General features: G+C 41.3%; 1 protein-coding gene and 1 pseudogene across 1 annotated transcript; both read right to left on the reverse strand.

Annotated features, from left to right (window-relative positions):
• Positions 1–3,524: 3,524 nt before the first annotated feature.
• LOC142423062 (cytochrome c oxidase assembly protein COX11, mitochondrial-like) lies at positions 3,525–4,444 on the reverse strand (annotated as a pseudogene).
• Positions 4,445–7,515: 3,071 nt separating this feature from the next.
• Positions 7,516–8,454, reverse strand: LOC142423063 (olfactory receptor 1F1-like). Its single transcript, XM_075528239.1, has one exon. It carries the CDS (start codon positions 8,452–8,454, stop codon positions 7,516–7,518), a length of 939 nt encoding a protein of 312 aa, XP_075384354.1.
• Between the last annotated feature and the right edge of the window lie 11,336 nt (positions 8,455–19,790).

Here is a 19,790-nt window from a genome sequence, read left to right on the forward strand (position 1 = left end):
ATTCCTATACAATAAGTAGATTTAATATTTTCCTTTCTTTAAAGCATGTTAATAAAATGGACAACGTTAATGGATACTATGCTTAACAAAGTCGATCTCAATATTTAATGACACCAATATTATAGGGGAAAATAATTTTGAAAGAAAAATGAAAGTGGTTTATGCACCAAAAATGAAACTGAATGTGAAAAATGAAAGAAAATGAAAGTGGTTTTTACACCAAAAGATAAAATTTTGAAGCCTATTAGGATACCAGGGATGGGGGGGTGAAGGGGAGAGGGAAGGGATAGGAAATAGAGAGAGAGAGGGGTGGGGAAAGAGAGCGAGAGAACCACCCTTCTGGGCAGTTTGACAGGATGGTGTTGTTGATTTCATTTGTTGAGATGAGATGTTCAGCTATATAGAAAACATGTCTTCAAAACCCGACAAAATAAATACCCGAGAGTGAAGGCTCACCACTTTTAACAAACCCTCCATCTTCCTTACCCCTCAGATTTAACTACTGGTCTGAGTGCCTGAACAAAGGGAGTGGGGAGGAAAAGTAAAATTGAAATAGACTTTGAATATTTAGTGACATACAAGTTCATTTCAAACATGAAGAAAAAAACCAGAAAAGAAAAAGGTCTCAAGGAGTCTGCTGGTGCAGTGGTTAAGAGTTTTACTGTGGACTGAAAGGTCAGCAGTTTGAACCCAACTGGGGGAAAAAAACCCTGGCAATCTGCTCCCGTAAGGATGACAGCATTAACGTTAAATGAAGACGCAAACACAATATACCAATATTTAGGGGATGCAGCAAAGGTATTACTGAGGGAGAAACATATAGCAATAAATGTCTACATGAAAACAGGAGGATCTCAGATTAACAGCCTCATTTGACAACTCCAGGTATTCAAAAGGGGAGACAAAACTAAGCTTAAGTTCACCACAAGACCGGGGACAACAGTGATCACAGCACAAACAAATAAAACCTCATCATCTCCAAAGTCTTATCTTTTGGGGTAAAAATAATTTTCTTTTGCTTTGTTTTTCCCTACAATAATGGGGTGATTCAATATTTATCTTTATGAGGTGGACTGACTTTGTACTGCATAATACTCTCTAGTTTCATCCATATTTGGAGTGACTAAGAGAGATGGAATTGCTTTGTATTGATGCATAATATTCCACTGTATGCATGTACCAGAATTGGCTTATCCATTCCTCTATCATCAGAGTTTTGATTGTTTCCATGTTTTTGCTATTGTGAAAATTGCTGCACTAATCAGGTGTGCATATGTCTGTTTGTATTGAATTAGGGTGTATACCCAGTAGAGAGATTATAGGATCATAAGGTCATTGTGTTTGTATTTGCTTAAGGAAGCACCATACTGATTTCCATCGTGCTGATACAATTCAATGATGACACCAGCAATGTATGAGTGTCAAGATCTCTCAGAAGCCTCCATCCTTCTTTTACCGTATTCTGACACCAACCATTCCTCACAGGACACTGCACATCTCTGAGGAGTACCAGAATTTGTTGCAATGGTCACACAAAACTCACAGGCAACACTGACAATTATGGGACTTTATTAGAGAAGTTGTACATAGGGTCACTATGAGTCTGGATTGACTCGAGGCAACTAAAACAACCACACGGTCAGGAAGTCAACAGGTTACCACAAGCCATCATCAAAGAATATCAAGGATACAGTCTGTGGTCCACAGTAGCACTTCTATTCAGCCAGCAGCTGCATGTTTCTTTGATCCTCAGTGTGTTAGTCTGTGTACTTTAGTGAATCAAATCCACAGTAACTCATGTGTAAGAGAGAGTTTTATATAAAGGTTGGGTGCACATTAAGAAAACATCCCAACCCAGTGCTGCCCAAGCCCACAAGTCTAACATTAACTCATTAACCCGTATGTCCAACACCAATCCAGAAAGTCCTCCTCCATTCCACAAAACACACACCATGACGCCGACTACAGGAGGAAAGCTGAGTCAGTGAATGTGTAAACATCTCAGCGCTGGCAGAGGTCTCCACACGGCTGCTCCAGCACCCAGGACTGCATCAAAGTAGGTCCATGTGGCTTCCTCTCTGGGATGTCTTGCAGGAAGTGAGTCTTGCCAGCTGAGGCAGGGAACTGACTAAGGAAGCTGCACCCTGGTCCGACCATCAGAAAGCAAGAGACCTGAGAACTAGAAAGGTGAGGCTCGCCAAGCCATTTATCTCTCACCCTTTCAATTAACCCTACACTTATTTATCGGCCAGGTTGACAAAATAAACTTTAACTATATCTCTCAGCCTCCCAGCCTCATGGTCCCTTGGCCTCTGCCTTGTTCTGTGAGGCGGGAAGCATGCCTGCTGCTCTGCCTCACAGTCTCTTGGTCTCTGGTCTCAGCACTGCCGCCTCTGGAGTCTCCCTACTTCAGACAGGGATCTCCAATCTGCCCTACTGGTGGCTGTTCTTTCTTGCTGGTCCCAGGATGACCTCTGTTCCTTTTTCTGAAATGGCTTTCTTATGCACAGAGAGAGAGCCAAACTGACCAATTCTCCTATTAGAGTCCTCTACACCTTATTTGCATGGGTCCACTTAATCATGTGCTGGGAATATAGACAAATGGATGGAAGAGCCATATTTAGGAATTTCACTTGACCAGAGGTAAATGTATTATAATGCATCCATATCATGCAGTCATAGAAATACCTCTCTAAGGTATTTAATGTCATGGGAAATGGCAAGTAGAAAAAGCAAGATGCAAAATTATATAGATAGTTTTAGGTCAGTTTTTGTTAAAATATATTTTCCTCTTATTAACAGTAGTGTGATAGTTTACTCTCATTTCTTCTTCATATTGAAAATATCTTTTCTTTTTTTTTACTATTAAAATAATTTAATGTGTCTTTAGAGTTTGTTTACAGGTAGACTTTTGAGATCAGTATATGTATACAACCCCACATATATTTTAACATTGAGGGACTTGTAAATATCACAGTTAATCATATATATAGAGAGATTTCATTGTACCACAATTGCAACCTAATTATTTACATAGTACAATCAATATAAAGCAGTCCTAGATCTTAAAAGTAAAACAAATCAGAATTTGAAGAAAACATGCAATCTTTGAGCAAGTAACACACCTCTTTCATGTTAAGCTCTAAAAATAATGACTATTCACACTGAAGGCAAGTAACACCAGTGGTTTGAGAGATTTAATAATCAACCTGTTCAGAGTCTGGTGTACAGCCAAAAATAAACATCAAGTGTTCAAATGATACAAGTATGAAGGGCCAAAATGTGGAAGCAATCTAATGAATTAAACTGTACCATTAAGTCCATTCCCATATATATATTTAAAGCTAAACAGTCACTTACTACTATCAAACTCTTAAAAGTTTGGTGGCAATCAGTCTTAAGTAGGCACTCTCTAAGTGGATTCCTTACGGTAAAAGCTAAACCTGTTTTCTCGATTTTAAGTGTGGTTAAGATGTCCAGGCATGGAAGGAAGCAAGCTGAACCATCACCAGTACACAATAATTAAATACAACATAGTAGAAATATTTCATCTCTGAGAAGTCAGATACATGATTTCTCAAAAATCACAAATGAGACGCAGATTTAGTTGCTGACTTCAATGATAGCCTGGAACTGGCAGTTTACGCCCATCTTTAGCTTCAAAAAAAGTATAAGAAAGAGTGATGAGATCAACATTCACCATTCTTGGATCTTCAGCAAATTCAGGATCAATGTAGAAAAACACTGGCATGTCCACTTCCTCTTGTGGATTAAGCCTTTGTTCTTCAAAACAGAAGCACTGTATTTTATTGAAATACTGTCCAGCTTCAAATGGTACAACATTGTATGTAGAAATTCCGATGACTGGTTTGTCAGTAAGGTTCTTAGCTTTGTAAAATGCCAGTGCCGTCTCTCCTGGCCCTACATATATATTTCCGTTTGCTGAGGTCTAAAGTTCCACTGGAGACTTGCTTGCACATCCGCATTAAAGGTTATTTTAATAATGCGATCCTTAACAGGCACCATGTTTTCATCTGGTCAGATCCATGGCCAGCTACAGCTGACCCTCCAAGTCCAGTAGTCTGGCAATAGAGCCGATAAAGGGGCACCGCGGCGTAGGACGCCCCAGCATGGCCACGGCGGCCGCGGTCACGTATGTGAGGACAGTCTTGTTGCGGCGCCGCCAGGCCTCCTCCTGCGCGCGCGTGAACGGGTTCGTGCTCTTTGGACTCCAGGGCGGCTGCAAAAACAAGCCCCGCGCCTGGCTCCGGAGCCCCCACGTCCCGAGCCGCCTCAGTCCCCTGTCAGGAGCTCGGGTGCCACTCTGCCACGGGCGGAGGAGGGGCTCTAGCCTCTGTCCAGCCGTGGTCAGCGACGCGGCGCGACCTCAGTGCCCAGCACACAGCTCCAAGCTCCTCCATGCTGTGAGCCAGAGCCCTCCCATAGCGTGCCGAAGCCCCGCCGGCCTCGCGGAGGGGAGCGAAAATATCTTTTCAAACCAAAATAATTGCCAACAAGTTTATGCTGACTCACAGCAACCCTATAGAACAGAGTTAAACTGTCCCCATGGATTTCTGACCCCATGACTCTTTATCAGAGTAGAAAGACTCATCTTTCTCCATGGAGCAACCGAAGGTTTCCAACCACTGACTTTGTAGTTAGCAGCCCAACAGGTAACCTCTAAGCCACCAAGTTCCTAAAACATCTTTCACAGTGGGTAACTTTTATCATTAACCACTGCAATTTTGGGTATCTCTTGCCCAATTAAGGAAATGAAATGGAAAGGCAAGACTGGATATTTACCCACGTGTCCAATAAACGTGTTGCTTATGTACTTCGTGTCAAGAGCCAAGCTCTGCACAGGGCATCTGTCTCCGTTTCTTAGTCCTGCTGCAGCAGAAATAGCCTAAGTGGGGGACGTTAAAGGACACAAATGTACTTTCTCATTGTTCATGAGGTTAGATCTCGATTCAGGGCACCAGCTATGAGGAAAGACTTTCTCTCTGTCCATTCTTGGAGCAAGGCCTCATCTCCGGTCAGCTTTTCTTCCTTGGTTTCCTGGTGACCTTCATACTGGCTCAAGTCTTCCCCTCTATTTCTGCTTCTCTCTGGGTCAGTGCCTAACCTGTTCATTTGACATCTCAAAGGTAATTGATGTTACACACACCCTACACTGAGATGTTCTCATTAACACAGCCAGGAAAGCCCTATAACCATGGGTATAGGTGATTAGAATGAGAATACATGTTTCTGGGTGTTGCCAATCAATGCATAACATCAAATAAGTTGAATGTTGTCAGAATCCCAACCATCTCATAGTCTCTAGGGGAAGGAGAGGAAGCAGCGATGGCTGACTAGACGGTCTCAGGGAGTAAACAGCTGAAAGTGGAGTGATTCAGGGGAAGGAGGGAGGGAGAGTCTGAGGGAGAGGAATTAGCAAAGGCTTCACAGAGGAGGTGGCATTAACTTGGTTCTTCAAGGGAGCAGTGGCATGCAAGACATCATGGGTTTCTGGATACAGAAATGTAGACCTATTGCCTGAAAGCAAACAGAAATCGTTCTTTTTGCTCTTAGTTGGCATTGAGTCTATTCTAGCTCATGGTAACAATACAGATGTAGAGTAGAATTATTCATTGGGTTGTCAAGGCTCGTTCTTTTAGGAATATGTGTCCAAGTTTAGTCTCCAAAGCATCATGGTAAATTCAGAGTATCCACCATCCAGCTAGTTCCCCAGTGTCTCACTCCTATGTAACACCCAGGGACTCTGAAGGAGAAACCATATCACATGGTAAAGATCCTGGACACTTGGTGATGATGGAGCACTGGTGTCTTAATGGTTTTTGGGTTGGGCTGATAACTTCAAGGTCAGCAGCTCCATCCCACCAGTAGCTTGACTGGAAAAAGATGACATTTTCAGCTCTCTTAAACTTTTATGGTCTCTGAAACCCCAAGGGCAGTTATATTATGCCCTATAGGGTCTATGAATCAGAATCAACCCAATGGCAGCGAGTCAGTCAGTCCCCCAATGCTCATTTGTTTTTCGGATGTGAGGGGGAGAGTGCATTTGCAGTTTGTTCCACCAGGTCAGACTGTTAATCAAGCTTTCAATTGAAAAGTTCTGAAAAGTCTGTGTAACAGTGTGTGACCAAAAAGTCCTGATTTGTGGCAGGCAGGGGACTGGTTTTGCCACCACGACAATGCACCTGCTCACATAGCCATCTCATTGTGCCAATTTTGGGGAAAATAAAGCAATCTTCTCTTACTGCGCAAACCTTACTCACCTGACCTCACCCTGTGTGATTTCTTTTTGTTTCTGTGAATGCAGAAGGGCATGAAATGACAGTAATGTTTTTCTTGTTCAAGCCATTTTATTTAAGGTTTACTGTCATTCTCAGCCAAACTTAATCCAAATTCATAAATGGATACTTTTTCTTTTCATTTAAGATCATTTTATCAGGGACTCTTACAGCTCCTACAACAATCCATACATAAATTGTATCAAGCATATTTGTACATATGTTGCCATCATCATTTTCTAAACATTTACTTTCTATTTGAGCCCTTGGTATCAGCTTCTCTTTTTACCCTTCCTCCCCACCTTACACCCTCATGGGCCACTTGATAAATTATTATTCTTTTCATATCTTATACCCACTACTACAGATAGCGATTGGAACCATGTAGAAGAGGCGAGGGAACAAATAAGGGAGGTGCTGTCAGCCATCCAAACAGATGAGTTTGAAAAATGCTTCCAAGAGTGAAATAGCAGATTTGATAAATGTGTTAAGTGTTATGCAGAGTATTTGAAGGTGATAAAGTTGCTTTGAAAAAAAATGAAATACATAGATTTGAAAAAAAATCCACATTGGGGAGAGTACCCCCATGTAGATTCAAGAAGCTTTGGTGGCACCAGGGTTTTGCAGTGTGCGCCTAGCTGCAAGATGGTAATTCACTTTCACCAGCTTAGCTGAGGGACAATGAAGTGGTGTGAAGCTTTAGAGCCTTGGGAACCTTTTATAGCAGTTCTCCCTGAACTGTAGGGTTTCTATCAGTTGGAACTGACTCTATTGAAATCCTTTTTGTTTGTAGATTCTAAAAGCATTTACAAGAGAGATCTGAAAAGGTATTTGTTAGCTAGAATTTTTCCAAGTGAAAAGGATATGAAAAGCTTAACTTTTATGGCAAATATTAGAGATATTACAGATACTCGGTCCATTGATAGGTGTCTAGTGAGAATATCAGGTCCAATTTCCTCACCCAAATCACTGCCCTGCGGTCTATACCTATTCATAGCAGCCCCTACATGGCTTCTGAGACTGTAAAACTTAAAGGGAAAAGTCAGTCTTTTCCCCATAGAATGGATGATGGGTTTGAGCAACTGATCTTGTGGTTAACAGACCAACTCTTAACCCACATTGCCATCAGGGTTTCTTAACAGATACTGACAAATGAACTGTTACCTTAGCGTGAGTGGGCAAAGATTTCCATACCTGTTGATAGTTCAGGGTTCTTTCATCAGATAGAATCTCTATTCCTGCCCATCATTTTTCTCAGAGCCCCTTTCATGTCCTTGTTTCTCAGGCTGTAGATGAAAGGGTTCAGCATGGGGGTCACCACCGTGTACATCACAGTTGCTGCAATGTCCTTCTCAGCTGAGTGGGAGGATGAAGGGTTGAGATAAACAGCAATGATGGTGCCATAAAATAGGGAAACCACAGCCAGGTGGGAGCCACAGGTGGAGAAGGCTTTCCACTTTCCCTGTGTGGATGGGACTCTCAGGACAGCAGAGGTGATGTAAATGTAGGAAACCAGGATGCAAACAAATGGAATGATAGTAATCAGACTCCCTTCAGTAAGAATCACCATCTCGTTAAGGTGTGTGTCAGAGCAGGAGAGTTTCAGGAGAGCAGCCACATCACAGAAAAAGTGGGGGATCCTGTTGTCTGCACAGAATGAGAGCCGAGCCAACAGCAGGGTATGCAACAGAGCATTTGCATTGGCAATGCCACAAGCCACACTGATGAGCAGGGCACAGAGCTCAGGGGTCATCTTTTTTGTGTAGTGTAAGGGATGACACACAGCAACAAAGCGATCATAGGCCATCACAGCCAGGAGGCAATGGTCCATGACTGTAAACATAATGAAAAAATAGAGCTGTGTGAGACAACCAAGGAAAGAGATTATCTGACTCCCAAGTAGGTAGTTGACCAGCATCTTGGGAACATTGGTAGAGGAGAAACAGAGGTCCACAAAAGACAGGTTGCTGAGGAAGAAGTACATGGGGGTGTGCAGGCGGGAGTCTGTGCTGATGGCCAGGATGATGAGCAGGTTTCCCAGGACCGTGGCCAGGTACATGCTCAGGAAGAGCACGAAGAGGAGCTGCTGCTGCTGAGGCTGCCTGGAGAGCCCCAGGAGGAGGAACTCGGAAACACTCGACTGGTTTGCCCCTCCCATAGGTCTAGGATCTGATACAGAGAAGAGAAAGTGTGGGCAGAAACCTGAAAATTGAAGTTCCAGAGGGTTCCAGTCAGGCTCTAGCCATGCTATCATTGACTTTATCAGAGTGACTCAGTCTCAGGATCTGTCCCCAGTTCTACATAACCATCTTCGGGTTCCCAGTCTTAGATGAGCCTGGTCCCACTGGACTTATCCTTTTAATTTGATAAAGCATATACAGGCTCATGCTTAGCCCATCTCCATGTTTGTGTAGGCCTCAACATCTCCAAGTCATTCTTTCACTCCTTGGTAGCTTAAAAAAAAACATAGAAACAGCTCATTGTTATTGAGTTACTCTCAATATAGAGTCCCTGAATTTAGTACTCCTGTTATTGCTCCCTGAATCTATAAGATTTAACATGGAGAGTTGTTAAAAGAATGCCAGGCTAGTAAATATATAATCATGTCTCTTCTGCTGTAATCTCACCTTAAGAAAATTGGCGTTAAAACTCTCACATATTCTGTTTGTGTGGCCAATACTTCTCTCTATTGTGGGCATGAGAAAGTCCTGGAAGTATTGGCAAGTTCTGAATAAATGAGGAATTCATGTCCTAGTCCCCTGTGCATAAGAGATATTTGAAGGAAATCACAGAGCAGGTAGTTACAGAAACCTTCATTTCCATTGGGGCCATATTCCCTGAGAGCCTCATTAGATGCAAGAAGAAAGTAATTGTCCCACTTCTCTTTGGTCCCTTTGTACCGCACAATAATGAGAGTGAATATTATGTAATTGCTAAGTCAGGACTTGTAGAGGAAAGTATCTTGGTGGAGAGAAGCCTCAAGCAGAATCCCCTGGGACCTCAAATCTCATCCCTTTGCTAATCTGGGCTTATGTCTGTAGATTTTTAAATGAACTTCATAAGTACTTTTCTTCTTAATATTTTAGTTTAGAAACTGTTGTCACTAAAGTCTTCTTTGTGTAAGCCTGTTGAGTTTTTGTTGTCTTCCACATAGGTTTACTTATGGGTTTGCAAGTTGGATGGTCTCACTGCCATCAAATCTATGCCAAGTCATTGCGACTCTATCGGACAGAGTCGAATTCCCCTTTGAGTTCTTGTCTTTCTCCCTAAGATTGACTGGTGGTTTCTGACTGCTGTCCTTATGGTTAGCACCCCAACAGGTACCCAGTAGGCAACCAGGGCTCCTACGGACACAATGTGTAAAAGTAAATCTTTTGTGAATCAGGAAGATGGGTGGGTGGTGGATATGGGGAGATATCAAGAACAGCACAGCATGTCATGATTAAGGAACTCCGAGGTCTATGACTTTTCTTGGGATGTTCTCATAACACACACCAGAGAATGCTCCACCCCACACTCCCTAGGTTCTTTAAACTATAAAGCTATAAGTGTGTACATTCTTGTATGTCAATTTATACTACAACATTCCCTCCCCTCACTCCACTGAACAGTCATGATCATTGTTGTTAGACACCATCAAAATGATCCTGACCCCTAGAGGCCCTGTACACAGCATAAGGAAACACTTCCCAGTCCTGCTCCATCCTCATAATTGTTCCTGTGCTTGAACCCATTGTTGCAGCCACTGTGTCCATCCATCTCCTTGAGGGCCTTCCTCTCTTTCACTGCCCCTCTACTTTATCAAGCATGATGTCCTTCTCTGGGAACTGTTATCTCCTGACAACATATCCAAATCCTAAGGGGTGGTTGTGTAATTGAAGAGAAAAAAATTAAGAGACAAACGTTTTGGGGTGCTCACCTTCATGGTGTCAGAAACCAGGTCGAGGCAGGAGAGAGAGTGAGTGTATTCTTACAACACCTTATATATTGTAATTAGAGGGGCATGCAAGCCCTCTAATGACAAGTAACCACATACATAACAAAGTGAGCTGTACCCTAACCCTAGAGGTCCCTGTGCTCATTGTAGTAGTAACCTAACACCAGTGCTGGAAGGCAGGTAAAGGGGAGTAACTGTCCCCTGAGCAATGAGAGCAATAGCAACATGTCTGCTCCTACATATAGAGCTGCAGTCCCAGGCAGCAACCAGCATGTGCCTGTAAGAGGCAACTTCAAGGGAGCACTATTACGGGAGGATATTTGGAGGATGAATTTTGGTTACGAAAATGAGATTGGGATTTATCTCTAACTCCACCTACAAACCTGGCCTCCCAGGCTTCTTAAAATATTAGAATAAAGAATTCATCCACATATACTCTCTTTACAGTCCTCTGTTTCCCACAGGAAGACATAATCTCTCCATCCTTGCCTCTAAGGAGCAGTCTGGCCCTAGTTCTTCCAAGACAGATTGGTTTCTCCTTTGAGAAGTTGGTGGTAAGTTTAATATTTTTCTCCAGCAGCACAATTCAAATACATCAGTTCTTCTTCAGTCTTCCTTACTCAATGTCCAACTCTCACATGCATCGGAGGCCATTGAAAATGCCATGCCTTGAACTGTGAAAAGAATTGTATGAGCCCCAATAAATTGTTAAAATTTAAATTTAAAAAAGTAAATAAGTCTGAAAACCCCCAAAACATTTTGTTTAATAAAATGAATCTAATACAAAAAAAGAAAATGCCATGCCTTGGATCAGCCACATCTTAGTCCTCAAAATAACATTCTTTCTTTGTACTACTCTAAAGAAATCTTACACAGCAGATTTGCCTAATGTAATGTGTCTTTTGAGCTCATGACTGCTGATTCCATGAGCATTGATTGTGGAGCTAAGCAAGACAAAATCCGTGACAACTTCCCACCTTTTCTCCATGAATCGTGATGTTACCTACTGATCCGGTTGTGAGGATTTGGGTCTTCTGTACTTCCGTTGTCATCCTTGCTCTGCATCGGCAGTGCTTCAAGTCCTCTTCACCTTCAGTGATCAAGGTTGTAGATTCTAAGATCATTTCCAAAAGAGAAGTGAGAATGCTAGCTAGTTTTAAATTCACCACTTAGAAATGAAAAGCTTAACCTTTTTGTAAAATATTACAGATGTTACAATGACAGGTTATAATTAACTATCCATTGATAGGTGTCATTTTTAATAGTAGATCTAATTTCCTTACAAAACAAAAAACTGTCTTGGAGTCTACCCTGACTCATAGAAACCCCTTACATGGCTTCTGAAACTATAAATCTTTGTGGGAAAAGACAGACTTTCTCTCACACAATAGCTGATGGATTTCAGCCATTGATCTTGTGGTCAACAGCCCAACCCTTAACCCACAGTGCTGCCATATTTTCTTCACAGACACTGACAGATAGATGGTTACCTTAGCGTGAGTGGGCAAAGGTTTCTAACCATGTGGACAGTGCATGGTTCTTTCATCAGGTAGACTCTCTCTTCCTGCCAGCCATTTTTTCTTAAAGTTCCTTTGGGTTCATCATAGGAGTCACCACTCTGTCCATCGCACTAGTATGGTATTTTTTCTCAGGCGAGTGGGAGGATGACGGGTTGAAATACACAACAATGATGGTGCCATAGAAGAGGGAACTCACAGCCAGGTGGGAGCCAAAGGTGGAGAAGGCTTTCCACTTTCCCTTTGTGGATGGGACTCTGAGAACAGCAGAGGTAATGAAAACATAGGAAACCAGGATGCAAAACAAATGGGGTGATCACTATCAGCCCCCCCCCCCCTAGTAAGAATCATCATCTCATCGAGGTGTGTGTCAGAACAGGAGAGTTTCAGGAGAGGAAACGAATCACAGAAGAAGTGGGGGATCCTGTTGTCTGCACCAAATGAGGGTCAAGCCATCAGCAGAGTACACAACAGAGCATTCAGATTGGCAATGCCACAAGACCCAGTGATGAGCAGGGCACAGAGCTGATGGGTCATCTTTATTGTGTAGTGTAAGGGGTGACACACAGCAACAATGCCGTCAGAGGCCATCAGAGCCAGGAGTCAATTGTCCATGCTAGAAAACACAATGAAAAAATAGAGTTGTATGAGACATCAAAGGAAGGAGATGGTCTGACTCCCAAGTAAGTAGTTGACCAGTATCTTTGGGATGGTGGTAGAGAAACACCAGATGTTCATGAAGGACAGGTTGCTGGGGAAGAAGCACATGTCAGTGTGCAGGAAGGGACCTGTGTTGATGGCCAGGATAACCAGGTTTCCCAGCACTTTCGCCAGGTACACACTCAGGAAGAGTCGCTGCTGCTGCTGCTGCTGCTGCTGCTGCTGCTGCTGCTGCTGCTGCTGAGGCTGCCTGGAGAGCCCCAGGAGCAAGAACTCTGACACACCGGACTGGTTTGCCCTGCTCATCTGTCTAGGTCTAGATGTAGAGAAATGAAAAGGGGATAGAAACCTGCAAAGTGAGGTTCAGATGGCATAAGTCAGGTTGCAGCCACTATATTTTATTTTATCAGTACACCCCAACTTCTGGCTTCCAGTAGTAGATGATTCTGGTACCACTTGAGTCATCTTTTTAATTTTATAAAACTGAACATAAAATGCACACAGGCACATACTCAGCCCATCTCTAGGATTGTGAATGTCTCTTTGAACATTTCTCAGTCCGTTCTTTATCTCTTACTAGCTAATTATGACTAAGCTTATCTCAAGATCCAGCCCCAAATGCATTTCAGAATCGTCCTAGTGCCACTGGATTTGCAAGATTTAACAAAAAGAGTTCCACAAAGATCTTCATGACTTAATAAGTAAGCACTAAGTTTTTCTCTCTTCTCAGCTATAATATTACATGAAGGAGGTTGGTGTTCAAGCTCTCATGTGATTGTCATCTTTGTCTGACTGGCCAATGGTTGTCTTGGAAATATAAGCAGGTCCTGAGCAAGGGTGGTTCAGGGTCGTAGTCCTTTGTGTATGAAAGCTATTTGGAGGAAATCACAGAGCAGGCATTTACAGGAGTCTCCATGGACTGAGAGCCTTACTAGATACAAGAGTAAAATAATAGTTACAGCTACCTCCTGCCCTCTATACTAAACGATGGTGACAATGAGTATTATACAATCCCTAAATCAGAATTTATAGATGAAAATATCTTGGTAGAGACAAAGCCCAAACAAAATCCCCTGGGACCTCAAATCTCATTATAGAACTTGGAAATTCAGTTCATAAATAATATTTTTCTTACTTTCTTATCCCAGAAGTTTAGGTTTTTGCAATGTTGTTTATGTAAACCTGTTTGTTTTCTGATCTTCAGGCATGGTCATCTGCATATCTGCATAAATTTCCATTGTTTGCCAGTTGGGTTCTGGGGGCACATTATAGAGTTGGTCTTAATCCCATAATTTATTCGGCATGCAGGAAAATCTCTCGGTAGCCAGGCAGTGGGAAGAAACAGGCCTATAACAAGAAGAGCATAGCATGACATGATTGAGAAAATACAGAATCTCAGGGAGACTTGTTTTGGGAGTCTTCCCAGAGAATGCCTTTCCCCCTAAAAAAAAAACAAAAAACTATTGCTATAAGGATGTGTGCTCTTATAATCCAATTTATATTAAATCATTCCCCAATGATGATTCATCTGAGGGTCCACGTCAGTAAGGTTTCACCTGTAAGTTGCCCATCTGGTAGCTGGAAATTCTGCCCTGCTTTCCTTCAACTAAAAAGCAAAAGGCTATAGAGAAGAGTGAAGATGAAGACAGAAGCAGCTATGGTTCTGGGGTCCAAAACATTTCCTGATGATTGCACCCATTTTTTTATTTCAAAGGATGAACACCGAGTCTTGCTTATTTATTTGTAGTTTGCTGTTGTTTGGGAATTACAGGATGTCGAAGATGTTTTTATGTCAAAAACCAAAAAAATAATCTCATGGCCATCAAATTGATTCTGACTCATAGAAAAATTGAATTAATCTCAAATTTCTAAAGGGAGACAGCAACATCAAATTAGTTCATAAAAAAACCTTGACAAAATTACAAAGCTAATGAATAATAGTAGGTAAAGCACATGGAGCCTCAGCTGTTCACTAAGCCCAATGAGACATCCTCAGGATTGTGGAGACTTATGTCTGCAGTCCAGTAGTCCAATGAACTAATTGCTTTCATGTGTCTTCAATGTTTTTCACTCTCCCTTCCTTCCTTTGGGCAGGGAGAGGCTCATAGTTGCTCAAATGGCTAATTAAACGGCTTCTCACAAAATGTTAAAACCCTGGTCACTACTTGATTGAGCATTTAAAAATTATTGTTGGATTCAGGTTTAAGAGTTTAAGTGGGAGGGCAGAAGATTTTTTTTCATCTGCTTCCTCTTCCATTGAAGTTTTCATTTGATTTACTCATTGAGTTTAATTACAGAGTTAGATACAAAGACTAAATTAAACTCATTAATTACAAACAGAGTGAGTGTAATTGTTCAGAGATAGAATGTATAATTTAATGCAAGAAGCCCAAGAACAAAACTCAGAAGGACAAAAGACATATGTAGGCCAAACAAAAGAGGATATTACAAAATAAACAAGTCAAGAAGATAAGGAACAAGGAGAAAATAGTGTGTTAGAAGCTAAAAGACACTGAGTTTTAAAATAAAGTAATAATAAGTCAAACCAATGCACACAAATCAAGATGTGTTAAGAGCATAATTGTGTTTTGTATCATGGACTAAATTGTACCTTACAAATCCAGTTAGACCAGAGCATATACACTGGTACAGATAAGAGCAGGCAACACAGGGAATCCAGGACAGAGAAACCCCTCAGAACCAATAATGAGCTAAGTGATACCAGGAGGGCAAAGGGAAGGGAAAGGGGGGAGGGGGAGAAAGGGGAAACAGATCACAATGATCAACATATAACCCCCTGCCAGGGAGATGGACAACAGAAAAGTGGGTGAATGGAGACAGCAGTCGGTGTAAGACATGGAAAATGTTTTAATAAATTATCACGGATTCATGAGGGAGGAAGGGGAGGAAGGTGGGAAATGAGCTAATACCAAGGGCTCAAGTAGAAAGAAATTTTTTTGAAAATGATGATGGCAACATATATAAAAATGTGCTGGACGCAATGAATGTATGTATGTATTGTGATGAGGACTGTAAGAGCCCCAATAAAATGATTTTTTTAATCTTTGTAAGTAAAATGCTGAATGATGGTATTGATAAATAATTAGGGAGATGGTACAAAGAATGACCTTTAGAAGCAAGGATGGCATGACTTTATCTCGCATTCTTTATCAGGAGAGACCAGTCCCTGAAGAAGGACATCTTTCTTGAGAGAGTGGAGGGGCAGCAAAAAAGAGGAAAACCCTTAACAAGATAGATTGACACAGTGGGTTCAACAATTAGCTCACACATAAGAACAGTCAGGATGATCCAGGACCAGGCAGTGTTTCATTCTGTTGTGCATAGGGTCACCATGAGTCAGAACTGACCCAATAGCACATAGCATAACATAACATACCATAATGTGGTGTGAAGACAAGTTAATATCACTATTTATTCAAGTGAAACCATCAACCACTAGAGCTAATAATGAAGAAATTTAAAAACTGTACCAACTTGTTTAGTCTGAAATTTATCAAGCGTGTAGTCTAGATGTATTGATAATTACTAGTGGTTGGAATTCAATTGTTGGAAACAAAGAAAAAGATTTAGTAGCTGAAAAATACGACCTTCATGATAGAAATTATAATAGAGGTGAAATTATAGAAATTTAAAAGACCATCTACTTCCTGATTGCAAATACCATATTTCAAAAGCATTATGGGAAATTATAAGAGCAGACCTCACCAGATAAAATCAAATTAACTACATCTATAGAAAGAGATGTAGTGGTAAAGCTCAATGTCTTTAGCCAAGACAAGGTCAGAGGCCAACTTTGGAGCAAACCATCAATTGTTCATATGCAAGTTCAGACTGGAATTGAAGAAAATTAAAACAAATCCATAGGTACCAAAATATGACCTTGAGTATATCCTACCTGAATTTAGACATCATCTCAATAATTGATTTAATTCCTTGAACACTATTGCCCAAAGACAAGAAACATTGTGAGATAAGAACTTTAAGAACATTATACAGGAAGGAAGTAAAAAGTTAGGAAAAGAAGAAATGACCAAGAAATGTTAGAAGTTCTGAAACATGCTCTTAAACACAAAGTAGCTAAAGGAAATTGAAGAAATGATTAAGTAAATTACTGAAGAGAAAATTTCAAATGATAACTTGCAACAGTAAAGTGTTATAATGAAATGTGCCCAGAGTTAGAAAACTGAAAGGGAAAAGCTCACTCATCAGTTCTGAAGCTGAAAGAACTGGAATTTTCTTCTTCAGTTACAATATTAAACAATTCTATAGGTAATTGTAAGAATTGACAAAATATCAATTGAAATGTTTCAAAGAACTGCAGTTTCTCTGGAAGTACTTACTAGTCTATGCTAGATCTAATAAGTCTATGTGGCCACCTAACTGGAAAAGAACCATATTTGTTCCCATTTCAAAGAAAATGAACACACTGGAGTACTAAATTTACTGAATAATAACATGGGAGTAAAATTTTAATAAATAATAATTAGTAAAATAATAATAACAAGGGAGTAAAATTTTACTGAAAATTATGCACAAATGGTTGCTACAGAATGTCAACTGGAAGCTTCCAACATTTCAAGTCAGATTCGGGAGAGGATGGGGAATAAAAGATATCATTGTTGACATCAGATGGGTCTCAGCTGAAAGCAGAATTTTCTTGACAATTGAAAGACATTCAATTGTGTGGATACTAACAAGCTGTGAAGTACGTTGTGAAAATAATGGGAGGGGCATGAGGAAGGGGGAGGTAGGGGAACACAAGTGGTGTTAAGAAACCCAGGGACAAGGGAACAACAAGTGATCCAAATCGGTGGTGAAGAGGGTGTAGGGGGCCTGGTAGGGTATGATAAAGGGTAAGTTAACCGAGAGGAACTACTGAAACCCAAGTGGAGGCTGAGAATGATAGTGGGACAAGAGGAAAGTAAAAGGAAATAGAGGAAAGAACTAGGAGGCAAAGGGCATATACAGAGGTCTAAATAAAGGCATGTACATATGTAAATATATTTATATGTGATGATGGGGAAATAGATATATGTGCATATATTTATATGTTTAGTGTTAAAGTAGCAGATGGACATTGGGCCTCCACTCAAGTACTCCATCAATGCAAGAACACTTTGTTCCATTAAACTGGAATTCCAAGATTCTCACCTTCTTGACACAATCGCTGAAGGCAAAGCGGGTGCATAAGCAAATGTGGTGAAGAAAGCTGATGGAGCCTGGCTATCAAAAGATATAGCATCTGGGATCTTAAAGACTTGAAGGTAAACAAATGGCCCTCTAGCTGAGAAGCAACAAAGGTCACATGTAAGAAGCATATCAGCCTGTGTGGCCATGAGCTGTTGAAGGAATCAGGCATCAGGCATCAAAGGACAAAAATCATATCATTGTGTGCCCACCTTCCCCATACAATCACTGAAGATAAATGTGTGCATAAGCAAAGGTGGTGAAGAAAGCTGATGAAGCCTGGCTATCAAAAGAGATAGCATCTGAGGTCTTAAAAGCTTGAAGGTAAACAAGTGGCCATCTAGCTTAGAAGCAACAAAGCCCACATGGAAGAAGCACACCAACCTGTGTGATCATGAGGTGTTGAAGGGATCAGTTATTAGTCATCAAAGAACAAAAAATCATATCATTGTAAAGGAAGGGGAGTGTAGATTGGGGACCTAAACCCATCTGTAGGCAACTGGACATCCCTTTTCAGAGGAGTCGCAGGGAGGAGACAAGCCAGTCAGAGTGCAGTGTAACAACGATGAAACATACAACTTATCTCTAGTTCTTAAATGCTTCCTCCCCAACCACTATCATGATCCCAATTCTACCTTACAAATCCATCTAGACCAGATGATGTGCACTGGTACAGCTAGGAACCAGAAACACAGGGAATCCAAGACAGATGATCCCTTAACGACCATTGGTGAGAGTGGCGATACTGGGAGGGTGGAGGAAAGGTGGGGTAGAAAGGGGGAGCTGATAATAAGGATCTACATATAACCTCCTCCCTGTTGGATGGACAGCAGTAAAGTGGGTGAAGGGAGACATTGGACAGTGTAAGATATGACAAAATAATAATTTATAAATTATCAAGGGTGCATGAGGGAGAGGGGAGCTGGGAGGGAGGGGGAAATGGGGAGCTGATACCAAGGGCTCAAATAGAAAGCAAATGTTTTGCGAATGATGAAGGCAATAAATGTGCAAATGTGCTTGACTTACAATGTATGCACGTATGGATTGTGATGAGTTGTATAGGCCCCCAATAAAATGATTTTTAAAAGCAAAAATAATGGAAATTACAAAACACTTAAATGTGCTCATGGGGAATCTGTACATATACCAAATTTCAATTAGTTGAACAAGGGAGGGGAAAGTTAGGGTGAAGAAAGCTGATGGTCCGTGGCTATTAAAAGATATCGTGTCTTGGGGGGAAAAAGATATAGCATCTGGAGTTTAAACCCTTGCAGTTAAACAAGCAGTCATCTAGCAGAGAAGTAACAAAGCCCACATGAAAGAAACAAACCAGCGATCATGAGGTGTCAATGACCTCAGGTAGCAGGCATCAGAAGATCTAAAACAAAACAAAACAAACAAACAATTGTTGAGAATGAGGGGGGTTGGAGCAGAGACCCAAAACCCATCTGTAGGCAGTAGTACATCCCCTCATAAAAGGGTCACAAGGAAGGGATGAATCAAACAGGCCACAGTATAGCACCAATGAAACACACAATATTCCTCTGGTTTTTTGAGGTTTCCTCTCCCCCCACTCTCATGACCCCAGTCCTGCCTTTCAGTTCTAGCTAGACTGGAGCATGTACACTGGTGCAGATAAGAGCTTATGACACATGGAATCCAGGTCAAATAAACCCCTCAAGAACAGAAAGGGGAGTAGTGATACCAGGAGGGTATTGGGCGATGGTGGGGGGAGGAGGGGAAGAAAGGGAAACCAATTGCAATGATCAATGCATAACGCCCCTCCTCCACCCCCATCTCCGCTCACCTTGAGGGGGACAAACAACAGAAACGTGGGTAAAGTGGTCAGTGTAAGATATCAAAATAATTATAATTTATAATTTGTCAAGGGGTCACAAGGGTGAGAGGGGAAGGAGGGAAAAAAGAGGAGCTGATACTAAGGCTCAAATAGAAAGTAAATGTTTAGAAAATATGCTTGATACAATTGATGTATGGATTGTTATAAGAGCTGCAAGAGACTCCAGTAAAATGATCTTTAAAAATAAGAAGAATTTGTCCATTTCATCTAGGTTGTCCAGTTTATTGCCATTCCATGGTTCATATATTCAGTAATAACTCTTTCTGTCAGGTCAATTGTAATTCATTTCTCATTTTGATTATTTTCCTTTTTGC

The sequence above is a fragment of the Tenrec ecaudatus genome, chromosome 12, assembly GCF_050624435.1.
Source record: "Tenrec ecaudatus isolate mTenEca1 chromosome 12, mTenEca1.hap1, whole genome shotgun sequence".
In the NCBI taxonomy this organism is placed as follows: domain Eukaryota; kingdom Metazoa; phylum Chordata; class Mammalia; order Afrosoricida; family Tenrecidae; genus Tenrec; species Tenrec ecaudatus.

Coding starts and splice junctions, on each gene's coding strand:
- LOC142423063 (XM_075528239.1), bottom strand. CDS start 8,454: ATGGGAGGGGCAAACCAGTCGAGTGTTTCCGAGTTCCTCCTCCTGGGG.